The sequence below is a fragment of the Pelobates fuscus genome, chromosome 1 (genome assembly GCF_036172605.1).
Source record: "Pelobates fuscus isolate aPelFus1 chromosome 1, aPelFus1.pri, whole genome shotgun sequence".
Lineage (NCBI taxonomy): Eukaryota > Metazoa > Chordata > Amphibia > Anura > Pelobatidae > Pelobates > Pelobates fuscus.
This window is the reverse complement of record NC_086317.1, coordinates 68,081,752-68,109,644: the sequence shown is the minus strand read 5'-3', so window position 1 is coordinate 68,109,644 and position 27,893 is coordinate 68,081,752. Positions and strand designations below refer to the sequence as shown.

Below are 27,893 nucleotides of genomic sequence, written 5' to 3'. Positions count from 1 at the left end.
ACATATCCAAGTCTATTTGGCGGGAAAGACCATCCGCATTGCCATTCTGCTTGCCCAGGCGGTATTGAAGTGTAAAATTGTAGGGTTGCAACGCTAAGCTCCAGCGAAGCAACCAGGGATTGTCTCCAGATATTCCGTTGAGCCAAATGAGGGGATTATGGTCAGTTAGTAGAGTAAATGCACGGCCATAAAGATACGGTTGGAGCTTCTTTAGTGCCCATACTAGTGCTAGGCACTCCTTCTCCACGGTGGCATAGCTGACTTCTCGAGGTAGTAGCTTGCGACTGATATATGCCACCGGGTGCTCCATTCCATCTTCCCCCACTTGGCTCCCCATGGCTCCCAGCCCAAACACGGAGGCATCTGTGTGGACGAGAAAAGTTTTAGTAGGGTCTGGGGCCGCCAGTACTGGAGCCTCGCTTAAGGAGATTTTTCTGGAAGGCTGCTGCACACTCCGGGGACCACGCTACTTGCTTGGGAAAGGCCTTCTTGGTTAAGTTGGTGAGGTTTGGCCAGGGCACTATTGTCGGGGACAAATTTCCGATAGTACCCTGCAGTGCCCAGGAATGCCAAAGCTTGTTTCTTGGTGCGGGGCTTTGGCCAGTTGGCTATGGCTTCTATTTTGGCGTGTTCGGGGCGTTGTTTCCTGGACCCATCTCTATGCCCTAAGTACTGAACCTCCGCCATTCCCATCTGACATTTCTCGGGTTTTAGGATGAGTCCTGCCTCCTGTATCCTCCCAAATACCGTAACCAAGTGCGTCAGGTGGGCTTCCCATGTGCCGCTATAGATAGCAATATCATCCAAGCAGGCACATGCGAAGTCCTGCATTCCCTCCAGAAGTCGGTCCGCCATCCATTGGAAGGTGACTGGAGCATTCTTCATCCCAAAGGGCATAACCCGAAATTGGTATAGCCCGAATGGGGTGACGAATGCCGACTTAGGTATGGCAGGCGAGTCTAGCGGGATCTGCCAATAACGGCACGCTTATATCTTATATCTGAGTTGGGTCATATGCCCGGAATCAATTTGAATTTGTTTGGAAGAATTGCATATTAGGGGCAGGAAGATGCCTGGGCTGTGACCACTCTGCTGGGGATCAGTGCATAATTTGAGGGTGATACTGTCAGATATATAGAGCTGTGAGGGATGAGTAAGGAATTAGGTTACACCTGACTGAGAATACTTGAATCAAGATGTGTGATGTTACAAATGGCAGAATGTATGTGTGAAGGTAGCTTGTTCCAGTGGTAAGAGGCTAAGACGAGAATTAGGAGAATCTTGAGGGGGTGCATGGGTGTAGGGAATACGAGAGGTGGAGTTAAGGTAATGGAGAGGACAATTTGAAATGTAGCGGGAGATTTGTGAGGAGAGGTAAACAGGAGCAAGGTTAAGGAGGGATTTAAACATGAAGGTAAGACATTTGTTTAACTAACCATATCGATAGCCCAGTTTCATGGCTATGGTGCAAAGAGACTGTGTCTTCCACACAATTTTGGGTTGGCTCTCACAACATCTATAACTTGGTCCCTCTGCTGCATACCTCCTGAAGCATAAGAGGACATCTTCATTAACCCTTAGGATTGTAATGCTATGCCAACAAAGTGGAGGTGGGTTAGACTGGTAAACCAAGCCTATCGTTGCTTCCAAAATTTGGTTTGACCCAATCTAAGGCCAATGCTCACAGATTCCTTGCACTATAACCAATTTAATGAGCTGCACTGTGTATGTTGCTTAGAGTGTTACTTTAACTACTTCTCGTAACACATTTTTAATTGTTGATTACAAATATTATAAACTCTATTCCATTTTCAAACTACTGGGTACAAAAAGACGTGCCTTTTAAAATACAGAGAATAGAAACTCTATTATAAAAATTGTGTCACATCACAGGCCATGCTGCTGCCTACATGTAATTGTTGCAAAGTCACAAATTACTTCATTAAATCAGCCACATAAGTCATTTGATTAAATGAATGGAATGTGATTGAATCGAGTTAAGTTCTCGATTTTTCCATATTTTGTAGCTTTTTTTAGTAACCATATCTTCATAGAAGCTGCCTTGAATAAAGATGAATACACAGATGTTTGATTAAAACCAATTTTAAAATATGCCAAGGTTACATCTTATGCCAAAACAATGTTTCACAATTTAACCTAGTTAACTGTTTTAGTCCTAAGAGTGGCAGGACTATATTTCTCTGTAACGTCTCGGACTAGTTGGGACCACTGTGTACATTAAGTCATATTAATTGGTATATTAGGCCATCATATTTAGTACTAGCTTATAGGGACACTATAGGCACCCAGACAAATTCATCTCTGAATTTAATATTGCAGTGTTAGATGCACTGGCACTGTGCAAATGTCTCTAAGATACTGTATAGTAGATCCCTTATTGCTTAGCCAATTAGTGCAATCCAAAATTGGACACAATTAAAGGGACACTATAGAAACCCTGACCACTGCTCATTGAAGTGGTCTGGGTGCACTGTCCCAGGTTCCTTAATCCTGCAAATGTAATTATTGCAGTTTTTAACAAATTGCAATAATTACCTTTAAGGATTAACTCCACCTCTGGTAACTGTCAACCAGGCAGCCACTAGAGGGCCGTTAGGGCTGTTAGGTAACGTTTGGTCACCCAACTGATGCTGGATGTCCTCACGCTATGCAATGGGATGTCCAGCATCACCCAAAACTCCTATGGGGAAATCTTGATGCAAGGAGGGAAGGGGGACCTGAGCCAGCGCCGAGCTGGACCCAGGTAAGTGACAGAAGGGGTTTTTAACCCCTTCTACATCAAGCTTGTTTTCCTGGAACTATAGTTCCCCTTTAATATTACTAATGCAGAAGTGTAACTCCCACTACAGTAATATGGTGCTAGGAGCCTGGGGCATCCATGAAATAACCAGCCTGTCTGTAAATTCAATAAAACAATACCATGCACAAACGGTTTAAGGTTCAGGTTTTTAACTCAATTTGAAAAACTCAATTCAAGAATTCAATTTTGTAATCACATTTTGAAGTATTTTACAATGTGAACGAAAAGAACCAATGTAATGGTTTCAAATATAACAGTATCATAGTCCCCATGGTGAAGCATGCAGATACACAAAATGTACAGCATATGGGAGGATACGATGAAAGGGACATATGTGTAGAGATAAGGAGATATAGGAAGTGAAGGAGGAAGACATGAAAAAGTGGCAGCAGGAAACATTGGGGAAAAGAGGATTATAGAGAAGATGGAACGGGTAAACAATGTGGAAAGAGATGGAACAAATACATTGGAGATAGAGATGGAAAGTCACTTGCGAAGGGATATCAAAAAGACAAAGGGGGGGGCTGAGCTTCATGGCGGTTGGACGTGCCTCGTGTGAGCTCCGAGCTCAATCTTCTTTCCGAGCCGGAATAATTGCACTCCAGCCAGCCAGGACCCGCAAAAACGCCTAACCTGATCGTACTTACCTCAGGAGCCAGCCGAGGTGCCCCGGGTCTGCCGCCCACGGGTGCACGGAGCGTCCACCGAAGGTGCCGGGAGTGAGGCCTAGTAGTATCGCCAGACGGGTGAGGCGGCCGATCACCCGCTCTGCGCGACCTAGTGCCCTCCTAAGCCTGTAATAGAGCCCTGTCTCCCCCCCCCCCCCCCCCGGACCGGTGGGGGTCATCCTGGTCCACCCTAGCCTGTACCTGGAACCAAGAAACTTAAGTTAACTCACCCTAACTAGCTGAGTTGTCGGAGCATATATAAAATGGCCGCCCAGCAAAAGCCAAAAAGAGGGAACACAGACAGCCACCCACACTCTCACCCCCTGGAGACCCTGAATCGACTCTGCCTGAGCTTCTGCAAAACTCTTCGTGACAGGGGTTTGTCCTACCATCAAGCGGCTCAGGTGGTTGCCTCGTGGATCCGTCCTGCGACACGCCGCCGCCATTACGGAATCCCGCTACAAGCCTTCAGGGTGTCCGGCCTGCCAAACAAGCGCCGACAACCGCGACGGCTGAAAAAGGACCCGAGCAAACTGGGCGCATGCACCCACTCCCACTCACGCAGGTATGAGACCGCCGGGCAACCCCACAGTCCCAGCAACGCACCCGAACATGTCGTCTCAGGCCAGCAAGTCACTTGGTTGCAATCCGAGGCTACAGCAGAACACCACGCCACAGCACAGAAGAACAAGAAGAGAAAACAAGCCGGAGAGGGACTCACACCCAGGGAAGTCAGGATCGCCTTACTGAACCCCCACTTTCAAGGTTTCTGTTTCCCGGACTTGGGAATTGGCTGACTGGACACAGATCATTGATCAGTAAAGTCCCTACTAAGCTAGAGACTCCACTATACATGTTTATAATACCTGTTTTTTATGCAGTATCACTACTTTCTTTATGCATGATATGTTCTCAAGTTTACTCTTTATAGTGTTGGTTTTTTTTTTCCTCTGCTTATGACCAGTGGAAATAAAGCCCGACAACATATACTTAAGCACCCTATCAACTTGCGTTTACTTTAAAGACACAGTACAGCTTTGAAGATGCAGAATGTAGCTTTGAAGATGCAGAGAAGAGCTTTAGGGATGCAAAGCGTAGCTTTATTCCCCTCACCGTCTCTACAATGACCTAACTAGCCCTAGCATAAAAGCTACACTCGTCCTTCTTAGTAACCGCATGTTCGTGAATCATATATAGCACTCAGTCAGCTGTTAAGCCTATCTCCTAAATAATATGTCAAACGTGCAAATTACTAATTAGTTCTATTCCTAAAACTTACTCTCAAATAGTCAGCCAGCATAGCCTATGTTTAATCATATACTGCACCACTGAACATTACCTTGCCTTTTACAGATGTTTCTACTGTATATAAAAAAAAAGGGGACTCATTTTCAATGCCACAACTGTTATGCTTTGTTTCCTCTAAAACATGTCACTGCTGTTGGGGCAAGACATGAATGATTGTTATGATAAACTCATGCACGGAAAAATAAAGAATAAAAAAAAAAAAAAAAAAAGACAAAGGGAGGAACGGATTGCAAGTCACATGGGCGGGATATAATATTTGTTTTTGTTTGTTTTCTGCACACTGCAACAACAAATCAGACACAGTGGGGTAGGGGTTCCGTATCAGGACTGCCTTGTTGGATCCAGGACTGCTGGGTGGTCTGCTTACCTTTATTGACTATAAAGTGTTTGAATTCATGCAGCAATGCCAGGTTTCCGGATATCTCTGCTTTAACGCCATGCAATTGGCTGTCTCTTATATCAGAGCTGCAGCTGCATGATGCATCAACACCTCCATTTATGAAACCATGAAGGAAGCTATTAGTAAACGTACAAAAGTGGTAGCTGCCAGCAGCTTGGGTGGCAGTTTATTTCATGTTTTATAATGAACGGAACTGCTACTAAATGGTAAATGACATAATCCCATAAATGTCTCCCAGACTCCGAAGTAAAGGTTTATGGGATATACTCAGCTCCCTTTAAAAGCAAAGCAAAGGTTCGGATTGGTTGAGTGAAGCTCTGTATCTGCCTAGTCTGAAGAAAACTAATTGCAGCAAGATACACATATTGGGAATTTGCCGCAAGTGCTGGAATGTCATTAATAGGTTTCTTTGTCTCTTTTTTCTTTTTAAAATTTTTTTTGAGATACATTGTCTACCTAGTCTCCTGCAGTCTGGACTGTTAACTCAACTGCAACACTATATTTTATTCTAAGCATGCATGCGTTATCAGTAAAGACTGTAATGTATCTAAATACCCAATGCAAATGAGCAGTACAGACACAGAAAATCCCATAATCCTCTTTGTGTACTACGAGGTTTCAGTTGCCATAGCTACAAGTCCCAGTAACTCTCAGCAAGTGTGTGGACATATGTCACTTCCACCTGTGATGACTAAATGTACACCCATGTCATGCACCCACTTCTGCAACAATGCATGACATTATGCCGATACCACGTGTCTGACATGTCAATGCATTTACTGGGAACCTCACGGATGTGACTTTTTTTATATTTTCTTGACTTGCATGCAATAGATTTGTCTTAACAAATGTATTGTTACTGAGTTATTTTAATAGTTTTTATTTTTTTGTATCTAAAATCCAGTATTTTATTTGTAATGCTGCAACTATAATACTAATATTTCTATAAATATCTGCAATGTTGTGGTATATTGTACAGCGCTACAGAATTTGTTGGTGCTTTGTGAATAATAACAATAATATTACGTGATGTGTATGTAGCCTTTCTCAATTGTCAGTGATTGTTTTCTCTTGTTCGACCTCGCTGTTTGAGGATTTTCTTTACCTGTATCAGTGATTTAACCTTCCAGAATTTAAAGCCAAACCCAGAATACTGCAGCATTAATGCTGCAGTTAAACAAGTACAAGGGAGTCATGGACCAGTGACAGTTTAGGGTAATAAAGTATGCAGTGATGTAGTGGTTATGGTACTGAGAATGCCCATGTAACACTGTATTCCCATTTACCTGACTTGTTCAGGATCTCTGTTTAAGTATCAGTTTGTTTCTCTGCGCCCTAGCAGTTAGAGGTTTTCCTCATTGCATATAAAAATGCCATGCTCCTGGAATCTACGTCTGGATGCAAAATGCTGCAGTATTCTCTGCAGCAACGGAACAAGCACAGCTACCACTGCTGCAATGCATGTAGAACTGAGATCGATCACAAATTCTTCTTATGTGTGAAACCGTCCGTTAAGTATTTCAATGAAACAGATTATACAAAGTCTTAAAAGCCTGTACTGATTGCTTTCTCGTAAAAAAAAAAATTGTTTTTGGTTTTTGATTGTTTATGGGAAATAAAGCATTGCAATGGGTTTAACATAAAACAGCTAAGGAGCATTTCAGTGCAGTTACATAATTTGCCTGCACAATCAAACCTGCACAAACTGTCTCTTTCTCTCAATGAAGAGTTCTGAAACATCTTAAAGGGGCAACACATGTGGGATGTATCGCTCATTTTATGTTTTTTTTTTACTCAATGCATCTTTATGTGGAAAGTTCAGTGCCTCCATGCAGAGTTTGGAGATGCTGAATTTAATTGCTGCATAGATCCGGAAAGCACCTTGAGTGACTGCCACTAGAGGTGTCCCTAGGCAGCAATGTAAACACTGCCTTTTCTCTTAAAGCCTGCATTGACAGGCTATACACAACAGGACAACTACATTAAAGGAACACTATAGGGTCAGGAACACAAACATGTATACCTGACCCTATAGTGTTAAAATCACCATCTAACCCCTGACCCCCCTTACCCTCTCTAAATATAGTAAAATCTTACTTTTTTCAAGTCTGCAGCTGCTGCTAGCTCTGTCCCTGATCTGCCTGCTTGGCTGACATCATCAGTTGTGATTCTCTTAGCCAACCACAATGCTTCCCCATAGGATTGGCTGAGACTGTCAAGGAGGTGGATCAGGGGCAGTGACAACACAAGCCACACACAGTCTGGCCTATCAGCAGAGATGTATCTCTATGAGGAAAGTTATGTGTCTCCATGTAGAGGGTGGAGACACTGAATGGCAGTACTGCACAGTGTGCAGCACTGCCCCATGAAGCACCTCTAGTAGCCATCTGAGGAGTGGCCATTAGAGTTATCCCTAGGCTGTAATGTTAACACTGCATTTTGTCTGAAAAGACAGTGTTTACTGCAAAAAGCCTGAAGGGAATGAGTATACTCACCAGAACAAATACAATAAGCTGTAGCTGTAAATCCTTCTATTATAGCTTGTGCATTTTAAGGCATTATGAAAAGTCCTTATGTAGTTTTATTGAAACAATATCAAAATAAGTAAAAAAAAAAAAAAAGGGTTCAGAACAATCACCGAATTTGAAATCTGAAGCTATCAGGATGTGAAGACCAAGCTGAATATGACGATGGCTGAGGAGAGAGCGGTTCTATAGGTTTGGGAAATATACCTATTTACCCCCTCTCCCACTGGAGCGATCATGCGATGGACATGTCACCTTCCAAGTTCTGCTTTCAGATCTTTTTTAACATTCTCTACTTCGATAAATATTCTCATAACAATCCTGATTTTGGCAAGACAGTCCTGATTTCAGAGACCTGTTTCACCATCGCAGTTTTTTTTCTCCTGGTATCCCACATCCAGGGGCAACTGGGAACTGTCCTCAAGCAGCACAGTGTGAATGCATCATTAGACACACTTGCGGTGTGAACGAACATTCCGACCATGCAGACAGTGCTAGCGTAGTACTCACACGTGGTTGATGCATTCGAGAAATACGTTCAAGATCCAAAACAATGTATGTTTTTAAATAAGACATGTTGATTACATGTGAGGCGAGTGCTACATAAAGACCTTGCTCTGGAAACTTTCTGTGAAGGAACGATTTTAGATTTTGAATGCTGAATTTTGAAGCCCCAAATAGATGACTTTAAATTATTATTACAGTTTATGGGCGCCTGGAAATTAGACCTTTAATGCAGTATTTACTCTTTAACCCAGGCATAGGCAACCTTCTGCACTCCAGATGTTGTGGCCTCCCCGGAAGACAGCCACTAGAGGCTGGCTTAACCCCAAATGTAAACATAGCAGTTTCTCTGAAACTGCTATGTTTGCATCTGAAGGGTTAAAACCTGAGGGACATTGCACCCAGACCACTTCATTGAGCTGAAGTGGTCTGGGTGACTATAGTGTCCCTTTAAAGTTGTTTCCAGACTTATAGCTAACCTTTGACCCTACTAGGAGTTATTAACTAAAGAGAGAATTGTTGGGAATTCAAAGTGGATTTCAGATATAAAGGCCAAAGTAACCAAACTAAAATAATTCAGCTATGCTTCCAATTAGACGGTTTTGGCCGCCACAGACAAAACTCATGAAGCGTTCACTTTTTTTCCCCAAAGTTCATTACATTTAATGAAACTTAATGCTAAAGGTAGGCAGACAATGTAATAGAGCAGCAGGAACTGCTAGCAGAATGCTTGGTTGTATAGGGAGAGGCATTAGCAGTATAAATGCTCATGCCATTGTACAGAACACTGGTGAGACCTCGCTTGGAGTATTGTACGCAGTACTGGAGACCGTATCTCCAGAAGGATATTGATACTTTAGAGAGAGTTCAGAGAAGGGCTACTAAACTGGTTCATGGATTGCAGGATAAAACTTACCAGGAAAGGTTAAAGGATCGTAACATGTATAGCTTGGAGGAAAGACGAGACGGGGGGATATAATAGAAACATTTAAATACATAAAGGGAATCAACACAGTGAAGGAGGAGACTATATTTAATAGAAGAAAAACTACCACAACAAGAGGACATAGTCTTAACTTAGAGGGGCAAAGGTTTAAAAATAATATCAGGAAGTATTACTTTACTGAGAGGGTAGTGGATGCATGGGATAGCCTCCCAGCTGAAGTGGTAGAGGTTAACACAGTAAGGGAGTTTAAGCATGCGTGGGATAGGCATAAGGCTATCCTAACTATAAGATAAGGCCAGGGACTAATGAAAGTATTTAGAAAACTGGGCAGACTAGATGGGCCGAATGGTTCTTATCTGCCGTCACATTCTATGTTTCTATGTTTCTATTTTAAAAATTACGTATATTGATATTCTGGGGACAAATTTCACTTTGTTATTTTCCTGAGCTGTCATACTGAGTCCGACTCGTCTACTGTTTTCTGACCAACCTAGATTGCCTGCTGCTGTGATCGCTTTGTGTGAAACTGCAGGAACAGGCACGTTAGGTTGAGCAGAATCAGACCCAACATGGCTGCTCAGCTAGATAGAAAAAAGTGACATTTTCTAAAAGAATAAATCAACATACATCCTTAGAAATAGAAACAAGTTTATTTTACTATAATAAACTTTTAAAAATCTAAATGTGAAAATTTGATGACAGTTGTCCTTTAAATATGAAATTCACTTTGAATACATGACAATTCAAACTTAAGTAATGCTCTACTCAAATGTTGCTTAACCCCTTAAGGACCAAACTTCTGGAATAAAAGGGAATCATGACATGTCACACGTCATGTGTCCTTAAGGGGTTAAAGGAACACTATAGTCACCTAAATTACTTTAGCTAAATAAAGCAGTTTTAGTGTACAGATCATTCCCCTGCAATTTCACTGCTCAATTCACTGTCATTTAGGAGTTAAATCACTTTGTTTCTGTTTATGCAGCCCTAGCCACACCTCCCCTGGCTATGATTGACAGAGCCTGCATGGAAAAACTGGTTTCACTTTCAAACAGATGTAATTTACCTTAAATAATTGTATCTCAATCTCTAAATTTAACTTTAATCACATACAGGAGGCTCTTGCAGGGTCTAGCAAGCTATTAACATAGCAGGGAATAAGAGCATTTTAATTAAACAGAACTTGCAATAAAAGCCTAAATAGGGCTCTCTTTACAGGAAGTGTTTATGGAAGGCTGTGCAAGTCACATGCAGGGAGGTGTGACTAGGGTTCATAAGCAAAGGGATTTAAACCCTAAATGGCAGAGGATTGAGCAGTGAGGCTGCAGGGGCATGTTCTATACACCAAAACTGCTTCATTAAGATAAAGTTGTTCAGGTGACTATAGTGTCCCTTTAATTCTTACCTGCGATGCCTGCAATACTCTGTATCTCGGGCAGGTGGAAGTTACATTTACCCCATGTCTTTGCATTAAAAGGACGATATAGGCACCCAGACAACATCATCTCATTGAAGTGATTTGGATGCAGTGTCCCTGTCCCCTTTTACACTGCAATGTAAAACATTACTTACATTGCAGTGTTAAGACTGCCTCTAGTGGCTGTCTACCAGTGTCTGTCTACATGACAATCAATAGAATCACTTCCTGCTGTTTGACGGAGTTTAATTTCAAGAAACAATGCTGGACATCCTCACGCTTTGCATGAGGACATCCAGCGACTTCAAAATCCCAATAGGAAAGCATTGAGTCAATGCTTTCCTATGGGGAAGGCCTAATGTGTGTGCAGTTCTCACCATGCACGCTAAGTTCTTGCTCGCAACGATGTTGGAGGAGGCGGGGATGTTTTTTTTTAATCTTTAACTGCAGTGGTGGTGGTGTGGAGTGGGTGGGAGAGCAAGGCGGATGGGTCAAATGGACACTACAGTGTGAAGAATACAGCTTTGTATTCCTAGCACTATGGTGTTCCTTTAACTGGTCCGGGAACTTCCTGGCAAGAGTGATGTGCTAGATTAGGATTACTTTAGTATTTTAAATGAATGGATTGCTTGTATTTATGCATGTCCATGTGTGATATCTATTTGATCAACTAAGTAAAAACTTTAATAAAAAAATACAATGGATTTTCCCATTTGAAATGTATGCCACCGCAACCCATCAATACACTCAGTATAAATGCAAACTAAAATATAAACATTGTGTTCAGCCAATGCCAAGTATGGCCAAGTCATTTTAATATTATGTTCTTTTAGAATTTGATCCCAGAGATGCCAACATGCAATCTGACAGAAACATGAGACATGAGCTACGAGTCAATGCAGGCTTCTAACTACAGTTTAAATTATAGCCTCTCTGTATACTGCAGAGAATTGCAAGAAGAGCTGACAATCACCACAATCACTGTATTTCATAAATAAATCTTTCTGTAGTCACAAGTTTTACTAAACTGACTCAAAGATTTGCTAAAACTTACGTCTTCTCACAAGGGGAGTTTTTTTTACTTCTACAAATTATTATTATTAGAGGTCTCAATAGCTATAGGATGACCCAAACCCATTTTAAATGCTCAGAACAGCACTGTTCATTTTGCAGAACCTGAACTCAGATGTAAATGGTAAACTGACCATTTCTGCTCTATTATTTATATAACAGTAAATCTGAATTTAAATCATGAAACTACATATATACAATGTGTTAACATAATAATAATAATAATAATAATAATAATAATTAATGTTTTTATTTATTTAATCCCTTAATAAAACACATAATAAACCAGAGTTTCTCACATCCCTGGCACTGTTCCATCCTGTTTTTGTTTTAGTCTGATCTGTGCCATTACACCCACACCAGCACTGCCCAAGTTGTCTTCTTAGAGCCCATTATCAGTGTGTTCCATGCACCATCCTGTATCCCACACTGCATCCCTCTCAGTAACCTTCCCATGCTCTGTAACAGGGCTAACAGCACAGTCAATATCCTTACCATTTGCTGCAGTGTGAGGGTTTCCCCTCTCTGTGGTCCTTTACCTCTCTGCTCCTGCCAGGTTCAGTATGAGCCCTCTCTCAGTATTCAGGACCTGTTCCTGTGCCAGTCTCACCATGTCCTGCATCCTGTCTCCCAAACATAGTTCAGAGAAGGAGGTGCAGCTCTGTAAAATACTTCATAAGCAGAGCAAGGGACCTCCCTCCAACACTCACTGCATCAATGTAGAACTGAGTCCTGTCTTCCCATGCCTGTATGTGAGGTTAGGCTGGTGCTGATTAACTGGGGGTAGGGGAGGATGGCACTTGCTCATATTATTGCTGAGTCCTTTGGCTCTAGGTCAGTAGCAGCTGCTATCATTCTTGAGTTTCTTCCTCTCATGCTAATGCAGATCATCCCTTGCTGAGCAGGATCTAAATCCTGTTCTGGATCTTAGTGTCAATTTCTCACATAGCATAGAACTAATGCTCCAATAGAATTTAAATCCAGGATTTTATCAGTTTCCTACAAGGATTTGGGGATTTTATTTTCTAGATCATTAAAAAAAAAGTCAGTGTTTTATATTGAAAAGCCTGCAGGGACAGACTATATATACCAGAAGCATTACTTTAAGCTGTAGTGGTTAAGGTATAGTGTACCTTTAAATTGGAGGCCATTGTTCGTGTTAACCTAACCCTAGTTTTAGTAAAACCAGTCTAATACGTAACAGCGCTAATATGTTTCTGGTTGCTAAAGAAGCACAATTTCACGTTCACTAAAATAATGTCTGATAGTTAATCCTCAACATGTGACAGCAAAGTTTAAATGTATACCTTTGTGCATCCCCCAAATCTTCTGTACCCATAGATATTTCCCTGTGTCCTGTATCTCATAAGACACGTAAAAGAAATTTGATTGAAGGCTTTAAACCACGTTTGTAAGATCAATGTGCAGCATACCTGTACACGCGTGGCAATTTCTACAGCAATCCCTAACGCAAGTATTTTCTTACATTTTCCTAGTTCATCCAAAAGCCAATTGGCAATAAACATGAGCACTGGGGCTTGCAAATCAGTCTAACTTGCCAGTCTCACTAGTTTTGTGAGACTGGCAAGTTCTTAAAATTTTGGTAGACATGCAAACCACTGGCATCAATGGCACATTCTTGCTTTCCGTAGTTTTTTGGGGGGGTTTTGGGGCTTATCAAGCAAGCAGCATCTGTTTATTCTTTGGTCGATTCTTGCCAATGTTTATGCATATAATATCAATTTATGGAATCAGGAAGAGTACAATAATCATTAGTTTCCAAGTACATGCTGGGGTATTTTTATTGATAACCGATGGAATCATATTTATTTTAGTACGATGAGCTGACCCTGCCGTGTAACAATCAGTCAAAGATAAAGGCAGTTGGAACACTAACCACTGACCTCGTTCACCAGCAAAGTGTAATGAAATTATGTCACATTTTCCACATGGCGCAACTTTAGTTTTTAGATTTTTTTTAAACTAAAAAAAACAAAACCACATGAGCAAAATATTCTTGTCAAATGTGAAGTACATGCTGACCTTTTGTTACAGAAAAGGCCAGTGTAATGTGAGATAATTATTAGTATAGTGTAATGCGATATATTTCTAATGTAGGAGGGAGGAGAGATCATTCCTCATAACCTAGTGTGGAGGTGTTGAGTATCGGTGGTTCGCATGAAGAAGATCTCCATTTTTCTGTGTTTTATTGTAATGGTCATCAGTTGAGCACCACAATATTGTGCCATCTCCATAACATGTCACCAGTAAATATAGAGGACCCAAAGTATTTCTATAAATCTGATCTTCCCTGGGGATCTTTATATAGGCAACTCTAATTAAGGGTTCTGGCAATCCTACGGTATTCCTCTCTGAGAAAGAGTTTAAAAGGGAAGTGTGAAAAATCATAGGACTTATTGCTAAACAGTAAATTGTGGTGAATTGAATTCTAAAACAAGTTTAAAATTCTGAATAAAATAGCCAAGCTGTGACCAAACTGTTGGAGAATTTTTACAAATCAGCTGTTTTGCACAATTTTTTTTCAAATGGGCTTTTAATTTGGTTGCAACTAATTATTTAATGGATAAACCCTCTGTGTTACATTGTGTACCTTACAGTACAGCCAAGCAGGGCCAGTGCAAGGATCTTTGGCTACACCGGCGATGATGCTTGTTACCGCCCTCCAAACTTAGTCTTCACCTTTGTAAGCCTGTGTGTCTCACTGATGATGCCTAACAAGGCTGAAACGATCGTCTGGGGTTGCTGTATCTCTCGTGCAGAGAGAACTTGCTGGCATTTCGGATCTGGACTGCCCGTATGGGTGGGACCAGTCTGATAGGCTTCAGATATGTTCTCTCTGTAATGGCACAAGATGAGCTAAAACCAGCTTGAGTTCTGAGCGGGGACCCACCGAAGGGCAGGCTATTTCAGCTGCTGTCTGTTCTCAGAATACTCTTGCGACCCGTTTTTTACTTTCCATAAGTTTAAAGGGTAATCCAGACGTGGACCCCTTGCTCACGGTGCCTATAGAGATATCAGCTATGCCTCACTGATGATGCCTAACAAGGCTGAAACGATCGTCTGGGGTTGCTGTATCTCTCATGCAGAGAGAACTTGCTGGCATTTCGGATCTGGACTGCCCGTATGGGTGGGGCCAGTCTGATATGCTTCAGATATGTTCTCTCTGTAATGGCACAAGATGAGCTAAAACCAGCTTGAGTTCTGAGCGGGGACCCACCAAAGGGCAGGCTATTTCAGCTGCTGTCTGTTCTCAGAATACTCTTGCGACCCGTTTTTTACTCTCCATAGGTTTAAAGGGTAATCCAGACGTGGACCCCTTGCTCACGGTGCCTAGAGAGATATCAGCTATGCCTCACTGATGATGCCTAACAAGGCTGAAATGATCGTCTGGGGTTGCTGTGTCTCTCGTGCAGAGAGAACTTGCTGGCATTTCGGATCTGGACTGCCCGTATGGGTGGGACCAGTCTGATATGCTTCAGATATGTTCTCTCTGTAATGGCACAAGATGAGCTAAAACCAGCTTGAGTTCTGAGCGGGGACCCACCGAAGGGCAGGCTATTTCAGCTGCTGTCCGTTCTCAGAATACTCTTGTGACCCGTTTTTTACTCTCCCTGTGTGTCTCTTAACTTACTTTTTGCTTTTGTCTCACTGCAACGGTGCCCAAAAGGTAGATCCCCAGATGTAGAACGACAGCTTCCATGATGCTTTGTCATTCTAAAGGCACGCAAAGCATCATGGCAGTTGTAGTTCTACAACATCTGGGGATCTCCCTTTTGGGCACCCTGCTGTACGGCATCTTACACTTTTTGTGTTTGTTCCCCTCTCTGATGATTGTATTCCACTTTTGTCATTCTTATTCCTTCCTTGGCATCTATATCCCTTTTTATGGTCCATTAACTCTTATTTATATCTTGTATCTTACCCCAACTTTTCCCCCTATTGTGTCTCTCACCCCACCATTTAAAGGCTGTTAACCTTCTGTGTCTCTTAACCCACTCACTAACAGACACACACAAACTAACACACTCAGTAACAGACACACACAGTAACACACACACTCACTGAACACAAACTAACACACACACACACACTGACACTCACTAGCAGACGCACACTCAATAACAGACACACAAACAGATAAAATTTGTAGTGACAAGCTTTCTGGAGAACCTCCCTTTCTCAAGTCTAAAACATTTCTGAGCAAGAGGACACATAGAATTCAAAGTTGAGTTGTGATACAGGGATTAAAGGGACATGAGTGCAGATAAGACACAGGTTTGAAAATAGAAAATAGACAACATTCTTGCAGAGGGTCGTAAATATCTTTTGTGAAGATCACAGAGTGAGGGGGGAGGGAGAGAGAGAGAGAAAACAACAACAACAACAAGCAAACAGTGCAGAAGATGGTGCTGGAAGGGGGGAGTGAAAAAAAAATACTTATATTAAGAATGCATGAATTCCCATCCAAGAGTTACAGGATATGCATGAAGGCTTATATCCAGCATACACAGACACACGCACACACTCACACACATGTACATATACATATACACAAGTACATACAACAATATACATATAAATACAACCAAATGCCCAAATATATGTACATGCACACCTACACATACATCCACACACAAGCACCAATACATGTACCTACATATATACCAATGTGCCTACAAATACGTAGACCCATATATTTATATGTATACATACACCTATTCACATATAGATACATGCATGCATGTATATACACACTTTATACATACACACACACACACACAAACATATATATGTAAACGCACACACATAAACACATGAACACATGGGGGAGTGTTCATGTAAAGTTTTGGTAGAGGTACAGGAAACCCAAATCAGTATTTAGTCCTCTATTCTTGCTGTTAAACATCTTGATCATTCTGGCTTCAAACGTTTTTGGTCCTTCATTGAGTGGCCAGGTTGGGTAAAGTAGTGTCCCACAGGAGTGCAGAACGATCTTTCTTTGTGGTGTTTAATGGAGTGTCTGTGCATATTCATTCTGCCATTTAATGGCTGGGTGGTTTCCCCAATGTAGCATCCTAGGTGGCATTTGGTGCATTGAATCATGTAACCACATTGCTGGATGTGCAGGAGTGTGATCCTTTAAAGCTGTAGGTTTTATTGTTGTGTGTAGCTGTGTTGTCTGTGCATATGTGCTGACACAGTTTGCAGCGAGGTTTTTTTGCATTGACCGGTCCCATTTTCTTTATTCTTCCCATCAGTGGGCAGCTTCCTGTTGATTCATTTTTGTTGGAGGTTTGGTGGTTGTCTGAAGGCCAAAATGGGTGTTTCAGAGAAAATAGTTTTCAGAGTCTCATCTTCTGTTAACATTGGTTGTAGGTCTTTGATGATTTTCCGTATTTCCTCAAGAGCTGGGTTGTAGGTGTGTAGATATTTTTTTTTCTCTGCACTGTAGCAGGCGCGTGCATGGAGTTTTTACAGCAGACTTGATTTGTTTGGTAATAGTCTTTGGTTTGTAGCCTGTCTCATAGATTGGGAGAGTACATTTAGATGGGAATTATGGTCATTAGGATCAGAGCATATGCGATGATACCTAGTGACTTGGCTGTAGATGATGCCCTGTTTAGTATGGGAGGGGTGGAAGCTGGAGCTGTGAAGGTAACTGCACCTGTCTGTGGGCTTTCTGTAAACCGAGGTGTGGATTGTGCCATTGTTACATGTCACAGTGGTGTCCACAAAATTCACAGATCTAGTGGAATATTCTATTTCTAGTTTGATTGATGGATGGAATGAGTTAAAAGAGTCATGGAACTGTATCGGTTTTTCTTCGCTTTCAGTCCAAATTATGAAGATATCATCGATATAGCGATCATATTTGTATGGTTTGGTGTGCTGTATTTCTAGCAATCTCTGTTCAAGATCTGCCATAAACAGATTAGCATATTGGGGTGCCATCTTAGTGCCCACAGCAGTGCCCATGGTTTGTAGGTAAACCTCATTGTTAAAACTGTAATAGGTATGTGTGAGGATGAATAGTGCCAGTTCTGTGATAATTCGTGGGCTGTATTTTTGGTTGTCGGCATAAGAGAGGAAATGGAAGCAAGCATTGGTGCCATCTGTATGTGGAATGTTGATGTACAGAGATTCCACATCCATGGTTACTTGGTGTTAGCAGGGAGATTGGTGATTTGGCTGAGTTTGTTAAGGAAGTCAGTTGTGTCTTTTATGAAGGTGTTGGTGACTAGAGGTTTTAGGGTATTTTCTACCAGTCCTGAGATTTGTTCTGTGAGAGTTCCCATTCCTGTAATTATGGGTCTTCCAGGATTACCTGCTTTGTGGATTTTGGGAAGCATATAAAAAGTGCCCATGCAGGAACTAGTTGGTATGAGTGATTGCAGTTCTAGATGCAAATTCTCAGGGAAGGATTTAATGAGCTCACTAAGTTGTAATGTATATTGTTTGGTGGGGGTCTTTATTTAGTTTTCTATGGTATTTGTCATCTGACAATTGCCTGTTCCCCTCTTTTATTTAGTCCTGGATGTTCATTGTCACTACTGCTCCTCCCTTGTCTGCTGGTTTGATGGTGATAGCATGGTTATTTTTCAAGTCATTTATAGCTGTTTGTTCCTGTACTGACAGATGATGAAACATTTTCTTTTGGTTTTGATTGGTTGTCAAAGATACTGTTCTTAGAGAGAAACTTTCAATTTAACTGTCCAGTTTGGCATTTCGTCCAGATATTCCCTGGACTGCCAAGGTAGGGAAGCATGACTGCTGCCCAAGAAAAAGGGTGGTATAAAAAGGGGAAACAATGTTGCAGAAAGTAGGGTCAGATATAAGGGACTAGAAGAAAGGTAGAAAAGCCAGAGGCAGTTCACCTATATGAGTGGAGCATACAGTGATAATAATGGATACCTACCCTATAACAAGGGTCGTCTAGTCCTGATATTATAGCAGTATCACTTTAAATTCAGCGTATATATACATAGAAAGAAAAGCATATACAGGGAAATAATAGTGCAAATCTGTATGGTAAATAACCGTTGTGCAGTGATCAAAACAGAATGCTAACTCACATTTTTTAGAGCCTAAGATGGGATAGGCTCAAATCACTTGCGCTTTAGTACCGTCTGGTGGTACTTGTCCCCTTTTTTTGAAGCGTTGGTGGAATCCCTCAGAGATAAGAGATACAAAGAAAACGTAATAGGAGATAATATAGTGTAGTAACTTAGGTTATAAAGGTGAGTATACTGTATCTTTAAATAGGTGCTCACCTTATTCAGAGCCAGGTACTCGGCTCTGAGTTTACCAGCTTGAGTGTCAATAAGGGAGACACTTTCCCTTCTTGGAGCAGGTTTGGTGAAGATCAGAGGAGACTTGAATTAAAAATAAAAATTTATTTTGCCAGCAGGCAGTAAAATACAAACAAATAAAACAGAGTAAAAAATGTCCCATAAATATCCTTCACTTCCGAGACGCGTTTCACCCTACTTGAGGGCTTTCTCAATCGGTGTTCACTGCTCTCCTCCTCATTCTGGTTTAAATATCCTGGTCCGGTTCTTCATTGGTAGATTTCCTCATTGGTTAGCCAATCACATCACTCGTTTGGGGGGAGTGTAGTGTGGCTTGTCAAAATCGTTTTTTTTTTGTTTTTTTTCCTGTTTGTAACAGGAAGTGACATCACTTCTGGTGTTGCGGTAGCCATTTTACTTGTGGGCAATAAGTAGGGAAAGTAGCAGAGTATCCTATATTCGTGCCTGTCACTTCCCTTATGCTCTTTAACCCATATTTTTTTACAATTTGTATTAGGCAAGTAGAAGGATGTACATATATCTTGTATATTGTAAAGATGTCCTCATTTGTGTCAAGCATGCAGAAAAAATGATTGGGGCATAAATGAAAAAAAATGAAAATACATATATCAATAAACTGTGCATTAAATTTAAATACAATGAAAATTGACATTCCCACAGCATGTATATAAATCATTTTAAAGCTTTAAAGCAGTAGCTACATACATATATTAAGTAGTGAGATAAGATTCAACTTAGTTAGTAATAGTAATTTTAAATCCCCTGTGATTAAAGTTTCACTTGAATCTTAAAGTAGATGTGATAAGCATCTTATAAAGGAAAATGGATCACTCCATTTTATCACATCTACTTTAAGATTCAAGTGAAACTTTAATCACAGGGGATTTAAAATTACTATTACTAACTAAGTTGAATCTTATCTCACTACTTAATATATGTATGTAGCTACTGCTTTAAAGCTTTAAAATGATTTATATACATGCTGTGGGAATGTCAATTTTCATTGTATTTAAATTTAATGCACAGTTTATTGATATATGTATTTTCATTTTTTTTCATTTATGCCCCAATCATTTTTTCTGCATGCTTGACACAAATGAGGACATCTTTACAATATACAAGATATATGTACATCCTTCTACTTGCCTAATACAAATTGTAAAAAAATATGGGTTACAGAGCATAAGGGAAGTGACAGGCACGAATATAGGATACTCTGCTACTTTCCCTACTTATTGCCCACAAGTAAAATGGCTACCGCAACACCAGAAGTGATGTCACTTCCTGTTACAAACAGGAAAAAAAACAAAAACAAAAAAAAAAACGATTTTGACAAGCCACACTACACTCCCCCCAAACGAGTGATGTGATTGGCTAACCAATGAGGAAATCTACCAATGAAGAACCGGACCAGGATATTTAAACCAGAATGAGGAGGAGAGCAGTGAACACCGATTGAGAAAGCCCTCAAGTAGGGTGAAACGCGTCTCGGAAGTGAAGGATATTTATGGGACATTTTTTACTCTGTTTTATTTGTTTGTATTTTACTGCCTGCTGGCAAAATACATTTTTATTTTTAATTCAAGTCTCCTCTGATCTTCACCAAACCTGCTCCAAGAAGGGAAAGTGTCTCCCTTATTGACACTCAAGGTGGTAAACTCAGAGCCGAGTACCTGGCTCTGAATAAGGTGAGCACCTATTTAAAGATACAGTATACTCACCTTTATAACCTAAGTTACTACACTATATTATCTCCTATTACGTTTTCTTTGTATCTCTTATCTCTGAGGGATTCCACCAACGCTTCAAAAAAAGGGGACAAGTACCACCAGACGGTACTAAAGCGCAAGTGATTTGAGCCTATCCTATCTTAGGCTCTAAAAAATGTGAGTTAGCATTCTGTTTTGATCACTGCACAACGGTTATTTACCATACAGATTTGCACTATTATTTCCCTGTATATGTTTTTCTTTCTATGTATATATACGCTGAATTTAAAGTGATACTGCTATAATATCAGGACTAGACGACCCTTGTTATAGGGTAGGTATCCATTATTATCACTGTATGCTCCACTCATATAGGTGAACTGCCTCTGGCTTTTCTACCTTTCTTCTAGTTTCTACAATTTGAGGTGGGTGTGAGGGACCCCCACAAGAGTGTTGTAGCATCTACACGATTTTCAATATTTTATAAGCGCCTTTTGTACACAGTTTTTTTCATCTTTTTCAGATATAAGGGAGTCTGAGGGGTGGACACTTACCACTTCAAAGGAAGGAGTATAACGCTAGGAGCTCTTTCCACGAGAATGGTGTTGGTGCTTGTAACGGATCACCTTCCGTTGATGGACGCTTCCTAGCTTGCGCCGAGGACCAAAAGCACTGGGGAGGAAGGACAACACCTTTGGCTCCCTGTAACTTGCACTGCCGCTGGGGAAGAAGGATACGCTGTTGTTGGGGTGCAGGGACAGAATACTTCACCATCTCTGCCCAGTATTCTGCTTCCTTCTGCAGACCCTCAGCCAGTTCTCTCCTCATTCTCTGTACACGTTCCTCCATTGGGTTAGGCCCGTAGAGCTCCAACCGCCCCTTCAGTATAGCGTCAAACCGTACGTGACTATACCAGTACTCCAGGCTTGCTTGTTGTTCCCAGGATGCTGCTCCTCGCACTAGGGAAGCCATCCCACCGCTGCCACCACTGTAACGGATCACCTTCCATTGATGGACGCTTCCTAGCTTGCGCCGAGGACCACAAGCACCGCACTGGACACCACAACCACCGCATACTCCACAACCGCCGTAGCTTAACTGGAGCCGTGCCGTCTTCCGTCCACCCTGGAATCAGCCTCTGTCCTCCAGGACCGTGTGGGGAAGACCCCTCCTCCAGGAGAGCGTATCAGGAATAAGAACAAGCTCTCAAAAGAGCTAAGTGATTAAAGCTCAAGGGAGTATGCAGAGCATAGCAATCCCCAGTGTGATATAGCAGCTCCCTCCAATAACGAGACAAGGCTACGTATTGAGGGTCAAGAAGATCTCTGTTTAATGACAGGTACTCTGCTTTTATGCAGTGCTCCCCTGCAAGGGAGACGCCCACAGACAATTAGACGTTAACCAATCAAGCAATGGTTACAACCCACAAATTCCCTCCCCTCTGCTTGGGAGATAATTGAGTTTCTTACTGTATCTACTCAATTATCTCCAAGCTAAAACTTATACATTTTTATAAATTTCTATAACTCCAAAACTATACATTCAATCTTCATATTAATAATCAGCATACTTTACTTACACACATATCCAAAATTCAGCCAATTCCATCCAGGGGTTAAAGAGTTAGCTGTAAGTCCTTTATGACCGACCGCAAGCACATTTTCATGCCCAAAACAGTTCCATGGATTTGGGCTGTGCGGTCGGTCTATTTTACACCGTGAAAACGACTAAGTCCCATTCGAACGGGAGTTCGAATCTTCGAACGGGACTTAGTCTCCAGCCGCGGTGTCGAAGAAGGTACGGGTCAGCGGTGTTCGTGCATTTGGGTAGCCGCAAACAGTTCCATAGATTTGGCTGCACACACCGCTGACCGCGTTCGAATAAGTTAAAATGGCCGCCGCCACGTGTTCGTTTGTCGAATGGCGGCCACTTCGACGGCTTCGGCACTTCGACTGCATTCGAAGTGCCAGTTTAAAAGTTGTAACACTGCTCCACAGCATTTAAAGGGCCAGGAACAGCATACAAAAAACCATTATGCCCAAATGTAAGTCCTAAAGGGCAATACATTCCAGGGCCATAGTCGCAGGGCAGGAGGCTAGCGATCAGTCCTCTCCAATGCCCAGTGGCAAATGGCAGTTTGTCACAGTGCAAAAAAAAAAAAAAGTATATGAGACAAGCAGTTAGTTCTTGGCAGAGCACCAGTGATTTCCATTACTCACTTACAGCATTCCTGGCCATGGCTGCGGTGTCTCGGGATGCAGTGATTAAATGCTGCAGGCCTACCTGGTGGAGAATGGAACCGGGTCCTTGGCGGATATGATGGCCGGGTTGCAGGCAACTAGTGGCGGGGATATTGTGAGGGAGGCCGGCCAGAGGCATAATGGCGGCAGGAGGCCCAGGCGATACAGACCTCCTTTGCGCCTTTTCCCCAGCCTGGTGCAGCATTAGTGGCTAAGTTGTAAGGGCCAGGGGGTAGTGTGGCGCCAGCGACAGGGTCTGCGCAAGCAGCGCTGCAGGGCGCATTCTGCCCCAGCATCCCTGGGTGAGAGTTGGTTCCCTTGGGCATGCATGACCCAAGTGAGACACGCGAGAAAATTGTCCTGGGGAGGAGTATGTAGATTTGTTATCTCTGGTTCCTCCAGAGAAGGACTCCGTGGATAGGCCTTGTAGGGGTGAGCCAGGGGAAGGAGAGAAGAGCAAGCAGATCCCACGCACATTTGGGAACTGGTTGCAGGGCCTTAATGTGTTTGCGAGTATTCTATCCCGTAATTTCCCATATAGGGCCCCTGCGTTGTTCGGGTACTTAGATCTCATTAGGGGGGGGCTTACAAAATTTACGGGGGTAAATGCTGGTTCCGATATGACCAGCAGTTTAGGCAGAAGATGGCAGCGTGTCCGGGGTTGGATTTTTGGATGCATGATGGCAGCTTTTGGCTGTGCCTGATGACCCCCAAAAGCGGGGTTTGTTGGCTCTTTAACAAGAGCCACTGCAGGTGGTATAGTTTGCGCTACTTCAAAAAAACTGGGGCTTCCAAAAGGGCAGCTCCTAAGACCGCAGCAAAAGGCATGGACTCCGGTGAGCGTGGTAAGGATGGCGCCATGACTCGTGCATTACCCTAGGCGTGAGGCATTGATTCTGGAGGACGGGTTTTCAGTGGGGTTTTGGATTCCTTTTGTTCATTTGTTAGAGACACGTTTTGCTCTCAATTTGTGTTCGGTTCAGGGTAGGGAAGGGATGTTGCGGGAAAAACTGGAAAAGGAGGTTTGCCTGGGGAGGATGGCGGGGCCGTTTGACTTCTCCCCATTTGATAACCTTTGAGTGTCGCCGTTAGGTTTGGTCCCCAAGAAGGAGGAGTGGGTCTATCACATGATTCACCACTTGTCTTATCCTGCAGGTGAGTCGGTGATGGCGGGATAGATAAGGAGTTCAGCTGCATGTGCTACGTGTCGTTCGACAGGGCGCTGGAGTTGGTCCGGGAGGCAGGGGATGGGGCCTTGTTAGCAAAGTCGGATATTGATTCCACGTTCCGATTGTTGCCCGTGCATCTGGAGTGCTATCACCTCCTGGGTTGCCACATTGAAGGGCGGTGCCATCTCCTGTTTATATTTTGAGACATTCACCTCCTTGAGTGGGTGGTGGTGCGGGTTTTGGATCGATTACCCATTACCTGGATGACTTTTTGTTTGTGGGAACGCGGGGCGGGCAGGTTTGTGCAGAGCTCCTGCGGGTTTTCCCGGGAGGTGGAGGCGGATTTTGAAATTCCAGTAGAGAGAAGAAGACGGAGGGTCCGGCAGAGGTTCTGTCGTTCCTTGGGGCGGAAATTGATTCCGCCAGGATGATTTTTCGTTTTGCCAGATGAGAAGGTCTCTGTCCTGCTACGGTGGGTTGATCTGGTGAAAGGGGCAGGTCTTGCTGGATCACCTGGCATTTGCATGTGTGGTGCTACCCATTGCTACCCATTTCCTTGGTGACGGTGGGGATCCGGGAACCATTTCATTTTATCAGGGTAACCAGGAATCTCAAGGCAAATTTGCAGGTATGGAGCTCCTTCCTGGAGATGTACAATGGTAGCTCATGCTGGCTGCAAGCGGCGGTGGATAACTCAGCGTTTGAACTCTACACGGATGCGTCGGGATCCATTGGCTTTGAGGCATACTTTAAGGGTCGCTGGTGTGCCGGGGCTTGGCCGGAGGCTTGGAAGGGTGGGGATCTAATGCAGAATCTCACATTTCTGGATCTCTTCCCAATTGTGGTGTCTCTTGAGTTGTGGGGTGAGGACTTGAAGGAGAGGACGGTTAATTTTCACACGGACAACATGAGTGTTGTCCACGTGATTAATCGTTCTGCATCGCCGCCAGTGTTGGTGTTGCTGCGGCGCTTGATCCTGTTGCGTTTACAGTATAATGTGTGGGTTAGGGCGTATCATGTGCCCAGGGTGGAAAATTTAATCGCTCATGCGCTTTCTCAGTTCCAGCGGCAGTGTTTCCGAAAAGCCGCGCAGGAGGCAGACTGGGAGGGGCAACCTTGCCCGAAATCTTTATGAGAGCTCGGTTTGGATGATTGATGGGTTTGGTGTCGGAGTCATTGTGGAAAGCATATCGGGCAGTCTGGTCCAAATGGCTGGGGTTCGTGACCGGGGAAAGGACATGGATGACTTCTGTTCTTGAATAGTTTACTGGAGGGGGTCGGTTCTGTGCCATGACGAAGAAGGCTCTGGCCGATCTGTCATTTGTGTTTTGATTCCAGTGTTGGCGGGAACTCACCAGGGAGTTTAGTATTCAACGGGTACTGAGGGGTTGGCATACTAGGAGGGTTCCAGATTGGCGAAGGTCGATTTCGGTTCAGTTGCTCTGGTTTTTTATTTGGCGATGTTGCGTGAGTGTGCTGTTCAGAATATATGAGGCTTTAATGTTTAGAGTAGCATTTTCATTTTGTTTCAGATAAGGGAGTTAGTGGCTGCAAGACGACGGGCGGGGGCTCCGCTGTGGTTGTCTGACGTACGATGGTCGGATGGGTTTGTGGATATACGAATCCGCTAATCTAAGATGGATCAAGCGGGAGTGAGTGCGTAGGTTCAGATTGGTATAGCGGACGGGGAGTTTTCCTCTGTGCGTTTGTTTTGTCGCTTCTTGGTGGTCCGACCAGCGACCAGAATGGGTCTCCGTAGACGCGGTATCAGTTCTCTAAGGTGTTGAGGGAGTCGTTGGTCGCTAGCCGGAGTAGTCCAGGAGGTTACTCAGCCTATTTCTTCCGTATCGTGGAGGCCACGAAGGCTAGCGTGCTGGATCACCCCGTGGCATCAGTGCAGAGGTTGGGTAGGTGGAATTCTGGTAGTTCGGCCTCACTTGTTGTTGTTGGGCGATGTGGTTGTTTACATTTCCTATTTGTTCTTTTAGGTCCTCCTCCCTGTTACGTATGCACATTAGGGCACTCACAAGTCTACTGGGCAGCAAGGCGGGCTGTAACTTGGAGTTTTCCTACGACACGGTTCGTGCTCGATGGAGGGGTATTCAGGGTTTGTCGTGGAGTCAAGTGTATCCAGAGTGTTGTTTCCTCAGCAGGTTCGTCCCCGGGGCTATTATACTGGTTATTCACGCAGTGGGTAATAATCTGGGACGGGTGAAGACGATTGACTTGATTCACTCCATAAAGGACGATGTTGCCCAGTGTACGGCGTTGTTTTGGGACATTACAGTGGTGTGGTCAGAGTTGGTTCCAAGGCCATGTTGGCAGCGCCTGCCTCATGCAAAAGGGCTCTAGCGCAGTAGGCAAAAACTCAACATGACTAGGCTTGTACGGCGGCTTGGGGGTAACGGGGTCAGGCGTGTCAAATTGGAGAGTGATAACAGCAACTTGATGCGGAAGGATGGGGTCCACCTAAATCTGATAGGTCTGGATATTTTTAATGTCGGGCTGCAAGTGGGGATTCAGAGGGCGCTGGTGGCGGGGGGTGCAATGCCAGCCTTCTTCCCCCTCCAAAGTACTATTTGTAGACGGATGGGGTCCACCTAAATCTGATAGGTCTGGATATTTTTAATGTCGGGCTGCAAGTGGGGATTCAGAGGGCGCTGGTGGCGGGGGGGTGCAATGCCAGCCTTCTTCCCCCTCCAAAGTACTATTTGTAGACCTATGCTTTCCCATACTCTTATGCATGTATGCTTATATATGTGACTATGCATTTATATTAGTGTATATGAGTTCATGTACATATATGTTTATGTATATGTGTTCATGTGTTTATGTGTATGCATATACATATATATTTGTATGTGTTTGTGTGTATGTATAAAGTGTGTATATACATGCATGTATGTATATGTGAATAGGTGTATGTATACATATATAAGGGTCTATGTATGTGTAGGCACATTGGTATATGTGTAGGTACATGTATCGGTGCTTGTGTGTGGATGTATCTGTAGGTGTGCATGTACATATATTTGGGCATTTGGTTGTATTTAAGTGTTCTTGCATAGCAAGACCACTTAATGTTATCTCACATATATATTATTAAGTGTTCTTGCATAGCAAGACCACTTAAAGGGACTCTATAGTCAACATATAAAAGCAAGAAAGACAGGTCCCCCAGCCTTCCTTCCTGCTTTTATATGAACTTTCATGGATTAAAAATTATTTTCAAGGTGTTTTTATATTAAAAACTTACCTCCGTTCCAGCGCCGAGCTCCCAGCCATGCCGCGCCCCCTTTTTCGTCAAAATGACGAAATCGCGGGGCCCAATAGAACGCTTCTCACAGAGAAGCGTCATCGCGATGTGGTGCGCATGCGCGGCTTTGCGCTGCACCAATCGCGTTCTTCATAGAGCGGCATTGACAGCCGCCCTATGAAGAACCTCAGCGCTTACTGTCCCCCCCAGGCCCCCACCCCTGAGCGATGGCTGGGGGCCCTAAAAATAAACATAAGGGGGGGACCTACTGTCCCCCCCCGGCCCCCACCCCTGAGCGGCGGGTGAGGGCCCTAAAATTCACAATAAGGGGGGGGGGACCTACTGTCCCCCTGGCCCCCACCCCTGAGCGGCGGGTGGGGGCCCTAAAATTCTCAATAGGGGGGGACCTACTGTCCCCCCCTGGCCCCCACCCCTGAGCGGCGGGTGGGGGCCCTAAAATTCTCAATAGGGGGGGACTTACTGTCCCCCCCCCGGCCCCCACCCCTGAGCGGCGGGTGGGGGCCCTAA

At 43.3% G+C, this 27,893-nt stretch overlaps 1 protein-coding gene across 1 annotated transcript in view; it reads right to left on the bottom strand.

Moving 5' to 3' along the window:
- LOC134603453 (septin-4-like) overlaps positions 1-12,474 on the bottom strand; it is a 68,189-nt gene extending 55,715 nt beyond the window's left edge. Inside the window, exon 1 of the mRNA XM_063449466.1 lies at positions 12,156-12,474. Within this exon, the coding sequence (XP_063305536.1) occupies positions 12,156-12,158 (3 nt within the window). The 5' untranslated portion in view covers positions 12,159-12,474. The remainder of the gene's footprint in view (positions 1-12,155) is intronic.
- Between the last annotated feature and the right edge of the window lie 15,419 nt (positions 12,475-27,893).